The 8,434-nt window shown below is 48.7% G+C and overlaps 1 protein-coding gene across 1 annotated transcript in view; it reads left to right on the top strand.

Moving 5' to 3' along the window:
• PREX1 (phosphatidylinositol-3,4,5-trisphosphate-dependent Rac exchange factor 1) overlaps nt 1–8,434 on the top strand; it is a 353,334-nt gene that overhangs the window by 292,314 nt on the left and 52,586 nt on the right. Inside the window, exons 14-17 of the mRNA XM_006839328.1 lie at nt 3,384–3,484; nt 3,695–3,798; nt 4,040–4,089; nt 7,232–7,307. Of these exons, the coding sequence (XP_006839391.1) occupies nt 3,384–3,484; nt 3,695–3,798; nt 4,040–4,089; nt 7,232–7,307 (331 nt within the window). The remainder of the gene's footprint in view (nt 1–3,383; nt 3,485–3,694; nt 3,799–4,039; nt 4,090–7,231; nt 7,308–8,434) is intronic.

An 8,434-nucleotide genomic window follows, 5' to 3' on the forward strand; every position in this document is an offset into this window, starting at 1 on the left:
TCTTCCTTATTCATTGTCCAACTTTTGCATGCATATGAGGTTATTGAAAATACCATAGCTTGGGTCAGGCTCACCTTAGTCCTCAAACTAACATATTTGCTTTCAACACGTTAGGCCTTTGAAATGCTGGACCTTGCCTGACTTCCTACAATACTCCTCACGCAGGGCCTTTCTTTGTGTGTGCTGTTCCTCCTGCTTGAAAACCCTTCCCACTGCTCCTCACAGCTCACAGGTGTGTTTTCCTTGGCCCACATGGTGTTTTCAGAAAATGGGGAATTAGCTATCAGTATTTAACAGTTGAGAGCCAGCACAGGAAATTCTGGATTTCCGGCTTCTCTCGAAAAGCTCCGAGTTCTCCTGGATCCGACGTTTCCGTCTTCCCAGGGGGCCGATGCCTCTGCGTGGCCTGTTTTGCTCATTTGTGAGATCAAGGTCCCTGTGATAGAGATGAGCTGCTTCTGGTTTTACATACCCGGTTGTGGCTGTGGAAGATTTCTTATGATTAGAACCTTTAGCTGCTAAGTCCAGAAGGCCCGGAGTGAACTGCATGCCAGGAGGAACGTGCTGAAACCCAGAGGCGGGCAACACTCATCCAACTTTATACCCAGCTAGCTGGAAACCTCTCTTGATGCTCAAAAAGGTGGCAAGATCTCATGCTCCGGGTGGGAACATGGATCACAGTTGCTGTCCTCTGGGCTGTCTTTTGCCCCAGCAGCTTCATGGGGACACTTCTGTTCCCCTCCCTGGCCACAGGGCTGCAAGTCAACGGGCAAAGGCGATCCTCCTGGGGCTTCCGGATATGCAAGTCTCCAGTTTCCAAGTGTGGGTGCTCAGCATCTGCTCACTTCCAGGCCACATTTGCCCTCTCTCTGGTGTTTGGGACTCTGGGAAAGGAAGTGGGGGTGGACAGGACCCATAACAATCTCTTGCCCACCCAGGTTCCTGTTCCATTTCTTCTATACCCCCTTGGCCCTCCATCCAAGGCTTTCTGAATGCCTCAGCACGAACCACTACCTACACACAAGGCAGGTCTTTGCTCAGCCAAACTCTGGGAAGCTAAAAATAGCCCTGCCCCCCTGGAGCCCTGTAATTGGAGGCGGGATAGCTCTGTGCTTGGCCAGCTGCCACCTGCTTTTATTGAACACAGATTGCCTCAGAGCAAACAGTCCCATTCCGGGCTCTCCCTTTTCCTGCTGACTTTGAGTGGGCTAAGTTCTCTGCTCAACTAAGAAGTGTGCCCCCTCAACAGCAGGACCCAGGGGCCTGACTGAGCCCCTCTGTCCAGTGTTGGGGGTGGGCGGTCATGTGGTTTCATCTGTCCCCTGCTCCCAGAACATTCCTTCTTGTCTGGGAGGTTCATTCCTTCATTTGGTATTTGATGATTGAGCCTGACTGGGAGTTAGACATTATTCCAGTTCTGGGTTGGTGCAAATGACTAACGCACCTTGCAAGAAAGACCTGGTGATCTCGTTCCGAAGATTAGCCATTGAGAGCCTTACTTACACGCACTTCTACTCTTGACACGTGTGGGGTCGCTGTGAGTTGGCATTGGTGTTGATCTAGATAACTGAGGCTATTGGCTGAGAAGCGTAAAAGCCAAACCAGACTTACTGCCATCAGGTTAATTCTGATTCCTAATAATCCTGCGTAGCATTCCTACAGAGTTCTGGTCTTGCTGTAGGATAAGTACTGGACTGCTAACTCTCAGCTTGCTGGTTTGATCTTGTCAGCTTCTTGGAGGGAGAAAGATGAGACTTTCTGCTCCTGCAAAGATTTAGAACCTTACAAACTCTATCCATGGTGTCTGTGAGTCAGAACCAACTCCAGGACACTTAATAATGTAGGATTTCTGCGGCGATAAGTCTTTATGGGAGCAGAAAGCTTCATATGTGGCTCATGGGTTTGGACTGCTGGTCTATTGGTAACAGTCCAGTGCCTAGCATACAGTACCACCAGGGTTCCTTTTTCTCCTGTAGAAAGCACTAAACTTCTAACTGTAAGGTTGGTGGTTCAAACCTACCAGCCACTCTCAGAAGCCTATGTGCAGGGTTACTATGAGTCGCAACTGACTTGATGGCATTAAACAACAGGGTTATAAATATAATTGCTGAGAATAAAACAAAACAAAACAAAAATCCCTGCTCATGTAGACATCACATTCTGGCTGCGATTGTTGTTGTTAAGTGCCATGGAGTCGGTTCTGACTCATAGCAACTCCGTATAGGGTTTCCAAGTAGTGATTGGTGGGTTTGAACCACCAACCTTGTGGTTAGCAGTCCAGTGCTTATCCTATAGCTTCACACTTATGGGCTAATAAATAGATAAATAAGTCTCTGCTGTTGTTGTTAAGTGTCGTCTAGTCGGTTCTGACTCATAATGATCCTGTATAGGGTTTCTGAGGAGTGGCTGGTGGCTTTGAACTGCTGACCTTACAACTCAAACTGACCTTGTGGTCCGGTGTATTATTCTACAGCGCCACACCAGGACTCCAGATAAGCTTCTAAACAAGATTATTTCAGACAGCAGTAAGTGTCGAACAGGAAATAAGATGGAGAGATGTGATGGGTTGTATAGGAATGGGAGCTGCTTTTGAGAGGTAGCCAGGAAGACTTCTCTGAAGAGGTGATGTTGGAGCTGAGACCTGAAGGATAGAAAGATTGTCACATGAAGGGTGTTCTTAGGCAGAGGGAGCAGCAAGTGCAAAGACCCTGAGGCAGCCATCTTATGAAAAGAATAAGACAGGGGCGTGGCTAAAGCAGAGTAAGTGGGAGGTAGGTGGAGGAGAGGAAATTAGGGTAAGGGACCAGGCCACTCGGTGCCTTGTCATCATGAGTCATGAGAGAAGCCCATTTACGGGTTTTAAGTTAGAGAATGACATGATTTGATTAGCAGCCTTCCTGTTTGTATATTCATTTCTGTCCATCCATCTATCCACTCCCCTACCTAGTCACCCAGTTATCCATCTACCTGTCATCCTCCACCTGCCCACCCATCCATTCCCCACCTACCCAGCCATTTACCTGTCAGCTCATCGTCCATCAGCTCGTCATCCACCCACCAACTCACTTATCCACTCAGTATCCATCCATGCAGGCATCCACCCGCCCACCTGCCTGCCAGCCTGCCTCCTTTCCTTCCGTCTCTCCACTGAGCCTGAGGGGTCAGCATCCCCCTGCCTGCTTCTGCCCCTGGTCATGAGGCCTCTGCATGTGGTACCCTGGTCCTCAGAGCATGGCTGAGAACTGTGGAAGCCCAAGCCTTGCTTTCCATGGGTGTTCCAGCTGCCCTTCCCAGAGTGGGGTGGAGCTGGGCCAGTCTCCTGCTGGTACCTCTGGTCCCAGGATTAGGGGTGTCCACTTAGCTGTCTCTTATGTTCCTGGCAGTGAGTTTGTGGCCTGGCTCCTGGAAATTGGTGAGATCAGCAAGACGGAAGAAGGGGTCAACTTGGGTCAAGCCTTGCTGGAGAATGGGATCATCCACCACGGTGAGTGGGGTCCGGCACCTGCAGATGCCCCACCCCTAAGCTGCAGATCTTAGCAGAACCCTGTACACTGTGGGAGGGTCTGAGGACCAGGAAGTGGGGAGTTCGGTGGCTAGGTGAATGATGACAATGGGGTAGACACTGGCAGGCTGTTGAGGGGGGGGTCTGTGGGGGAGGGCATGCCTGAGCTCACAACCTCACTGGTCCCTCCAGTCTCTGACAAACACCAGTTCAAGAACGAGCAGGTGATGTACCGCTTCCGCTATGATGACGGCACCTACAAAGCCCGGAGTGAGCTAGAGGACATCATGTCCAAGGTAGGGACCCCCTGATGCCCGTGACCCTGACCCAGTTGGCCTTGCTGTGATCCACCCTCCCCACCCCCACCCCCAGCCACCTTAGAGCAGGCCTGTGCCCTGCTCTAACTGATCCCCTGTCACCCCCTGCTCCACCCTGGGAGACATCTCACCCAGCAGCCGGGTCCGGACCCATCGACTGGATTCCAGGACCTTGTAGGATGAGGTCTGATCCCAGTCTTCGTGTTTGTTTCTCTTTTAGGGGGTGAGGCTCTATTGCCGCCTTCACAGCTTGTACACCCCAGTGATCAAGTAAGTTGTTCTTTCCAATCTGCAGCAGTTTCTCTGCCCCTTCCCAAGTATGTCACCTTTGGTTGGTGCCTTGAATGTTCTGATTTCTGAGCCTCCGTTTCTTTATCTATCCATTGGGTCAGTTGTTGTTGTTGTTGTCAAGTGCCGTCGAGTTGATTCCGACCCATAGCGACCCTGTATAGGGTTTCCAAGGAGCAGCTGGTGATCTTGAACCGCCGACCTTGCAGTTCAATTGGGTCAGTAATCACACCTAATCTGTAGGCTTGTCATTAGGATGAAATGACTGGTTCAGGGTTGTCAGTTCTGGAATCAGACAGGCTAAGTTTGTAATCCAGCCTGCTAGTGACTAGCTGTGTGCCTTTGGGTAGAGTAACTTCAAGTGTCTGTGCTTCAACATTTTCCTCTGTAGAATGGGAATAAAAACAGTATACACCTCAGGGTCTTCGCTGCCCTTTTCTGCCCTACCCTTAGAATGTTCTTTACATAGTTGCATGTTTGCCCCCTCACTTCTTTCAAACACAGTTGGTCCCTCTGTATCTGTAGATTCCATATCCGAAGAGTCAACGAAACTAGAATTGAAAATATTTGGGGGTTAAAAAAACGTAGTTTCTAAAAAGTAATTAAGAGGTCAGAGCAATCCCCTAAAGACTAACTGAGAGCTTAAAGAGCAATTTTCATTGTAGTGGTGGGGGTGGGGGTGTGCCACTGAGTTGTTACCAACTCATAGTGACTCTGTATCGGGTTTCCGAGGCTGTAAATCTTTATGACAGCAGAAAGCCTCATCTTTCTTCTGCTTACATTGTATTGTTGTTGTTAAGTGCCTTTGAGTTGGTTCTGACTCATGGAAACCCTGTATAGGGTTTCCAAGGAGTAGCTGGTGAATTTGAACTACCCACCTTGCTGTTCAGCCAAAGTTGTGGTCCAGTGCATGAGCCCACAGTGCTACACTAGGACTCCTTTACATTACATTGTTGCTGTTAAATGCTGTTGAGTCGGGTCCGACTCATAGTGCCCCTGTATAGGGTTTCCAAGGAGCGGCTGGTGAGCTTGAACCGCCGATCTTGCAGTTCAAACCAACCTTGCAGTCCTGCGCCTTAACCTGCAGTGCCACACCAGGTATTATAAATAATCTAGAGAATATTTACTTAAAGTTTACAGGAGGATGTGCATGGGTTATATGCAGATATTATGCCATTTGATATTAAGGGACCTGAGCATCAAAGGATTTTATAGAATGTATAGAATATTTGATCAAAACATTCTGTAACGGTAGCCAGGGACCATCCAATTGTTCTGTTCTTACGGCTGTGGAGACTCTTAGCTACACACAAGTGTCCAATTTAAACTTTGGTTTAATATTAATTGATGAGTTTAAATGAAAGCAGCTTCACAGTGGGCAGCACAGGCCTAGGGCAGGTAAACAAGAACAAAAACAACAGCTCCAGTTGTTTCTGGCTCATGGTGACACCGTGTGCTTTTCAGAGTAGAGCCGTGTTCCGTAGGGTTTTCACTGGCTGGTTTTTCAGAAGTAGATTGCCAGGTCTTTCTTCTGAGGTGCTGGTGGGTAGACTTGAACCTCTAACTATTCAGTTAGCAGCTATACATATTGACCATTTGCACCACCCAGGGGTTTCAAGGGCAGAATAACATATTTCTGTTAAGTTGATTCCGACTTCTGTGGACCTGACAGGGTAGAGTAGAGATGGCCATGTCTTTCTCTCATAGAGTGGCTGCTGGGTTCAAACTGCTGACCTTTAATTTCCTAGTACATAGCCACTGCACTACCAGGATTCCTTTAGAGCAGAAGTGCAGCCAATATGTTATTTGTTGTGTGAAGGTTGGGAGGTAATTCACCCCTTTTGCCTCCATTTCTGCAGCTGTGAAATCAGCATAAGAATAGCTCACACCTAGTGGGTTGTCTTGAGGATTAAATTCCTGGAACTTGCTTTGAATGGCGCCTGGCACTTAGAGAAGGCTCTAGAGATGTCCATAGGTGGTCCTTCTCTTTACCAAACCCTTCTAGTTGTAGCTTGAGAGGGCAGGCAGGGTGACTGGATTCTTAGCGCTGCTGCAAATTCCTCTGCCTTTCTTCTTGATAGCTCTTATCACCTCTCAGAGGAGGAGAGGGGAAGGGCCTTTTCCGGGTGTTTGCTGATCTGCTTGGAGGTCAGGCCCTGGGAACTGCTTTCATCCTGAACTGCGTACTCCCCCCTCTACTCTGAGGATGCTCTTGTGTAAACTCGAGAGGGCGGGTGGGCACTGCTGAGGGCCTGGCCCCTGCCCTTGCTGTAAGGGAAGCAGCAGGGGAGGACAGTGGGTTTCCAGTTACTGCCCCAACTCCTGAAAGCCTAGGAAAATCCCCCGCTGTTGTTCCTTTATCAGCCCTGACGCCGACTGGCCACAGAGGCTCTTTTTCTCTGGGCTCCAAAGACTGAGAACTTTTTGCAGTTTGGCTTTGAGGTCAGCACAGGCCACTGGGCAAGGCTCAGCCAGGCTTCAGATGCCATGACAATCAGTGCTGGATAGGGGACCCTGACCCTCCCTGGCAGACCCTGCTCTGTGCTGCATCCTGATCCCCTTACCAGCACTGCAACCGATTTGCTACCTTTAAACATAAAACCATCAAGGACAAAGAAGGAACGAAGAGGGCAGGAGGGAAGAGTTTTTCTCAAGACTGTCAGAATCCATCAGGGGTCTCAGCATCAGCAGCACTGACACTTGAATCCAGATGATTCTTTGTGGCGGGAACCGTCACGTGCATTATAGGGCATTTACAGGATCTCTGGCCTCTACCCATCAAATGCTAGAAGTGCTAGTTTCCCCCAAGTTGGGACAACCCAAAGTGCCTGCAGAGATTGAAGTATGTCTCCTGGGGACCCAAACTGCCCCCGTTTGAGAACCATTGGCCTAGAGAGAAGAGGGAGCTTGAGAGTCACCTGCTTCTGCCCCTTCCCTCTGCAGGTGGGATGGAGTCTTGCATGAGGCACACTTGGGCTCCCTCCCCTGCCCAAGGCTCTCCTCCACTCTCTGCCATGCCCAGAGAGCCTGGGAGTCCTTGGATCGTGAGTATGGTTGCTCAGAGACCTGGACACCATCCCTACCTGGCTCTCCTGTTCACGTTTCATTGTTTTCCCCTCAACAGGGACCGGGATTACCACCTGAAGACCTACAAGTCAGTGCTTCCTGGGAGCAAGCTGGTGGACTGGCTGCTGGCACAGGTGAGACCCTCACATGGATCTAGAGTGACGTATCCTGGAATACAGGGTTCCCAGTTACAGAACTGGGACCTTCACTCCCCTCCCCCACCTCATTGCCAAACTGGTACCTCCACGTAGCACTTTCCACATTACCCCTTTTTCTTTTGAATCGTAGTAATTACATAGGTCACAAAGCATTGCCATTTCAACAGTGCTTGTAGGTACTGTTCATCGACATTAAATACGTTTCATGTTGTTTAACCGCCACCATTCCCAAATTTCCCATCACCTTTAATGGTATCCCTTTCGAAGGCATTCTCTGGGGCAGGAACTGACTGATGATTTGGAAAAGCAATCCTTGGTGCAACTTCTCAGAGACTGTTTTTTTCCATCTCCACCACTTATTTTGAGGTGTCCCCCAAATGTTTCTACCCACCTACCTACCTCCTTTGCTTTACAACTCATTCATAGGTGCTCAAGTTGCACCTGGCCCTGGCAGTGTGTTATATAGTATCTTGAGTTCTCCAACCCTATTTTTATAGACAGAGAATTGGGACTCCAAGAGGGTGAGTCCCTGATCCTAGGGCACACAGCCTTGCAGTGGCAAATCTGGGACACAAACAAAGCTCTTCCTATCCCTGGTGCCCTGGTTCTGCCAGCTTCTCAGGGAACCTGCAAGAACGTTCATTTGACATCCATAAAAGAACGTATTGGCTCCAAAAAGCACAGAGATGACGGCAGGATCAAAATGGATCAGTGTTTAATTAAACATCCACAGTGCAGAGCATTCTTGCCAGCTGATTAATTGTTAAATTTAGCATTCATAAAAAATCTTCACCCTATTCGAAAACAATTTGCTGGCTGGATTTTCTCCTGTCGCCCAGATTCCTGATGTGTGCTGAGAAATCACAGCCAATATGTAGAGTAAATGTTTCTTGGTGCCAAATAATTTCAAAAGTGAGTTTAGGAAAAAAAAAAAATTCAAGTAAAAAAGTATATACTTAATCTGGAGGTGCTTGCATTTTTATATGTTTCCTACAATGTGGGACTCTGATGCCCTAAGGTGTGGTGGGAGGTCTTGACGGAAGCTTGGATTTGAATTCAGATTTGTGAAGCCAGGAAGCCCAGAGTTGTAAGCACTGCTGTAC

The sequence above is a fragment of the Chrysochloris asiatica genome, unplaced genomic scaffold, assembly GCF_000296735.1.
Source record: "Chrysochloris asiatica unplaced genomic scaffold, ChrAsi1.0 scaffold00023, whole genome shotgun sequence".
In the NCBI taxonomy this organism is placed as follows: Eukaryota; Metazoa; Chordata; class Mammalia; order Afrosoricida; family Chrysochloridae; genus Chrysochloris; species Chrysochloris asiatica.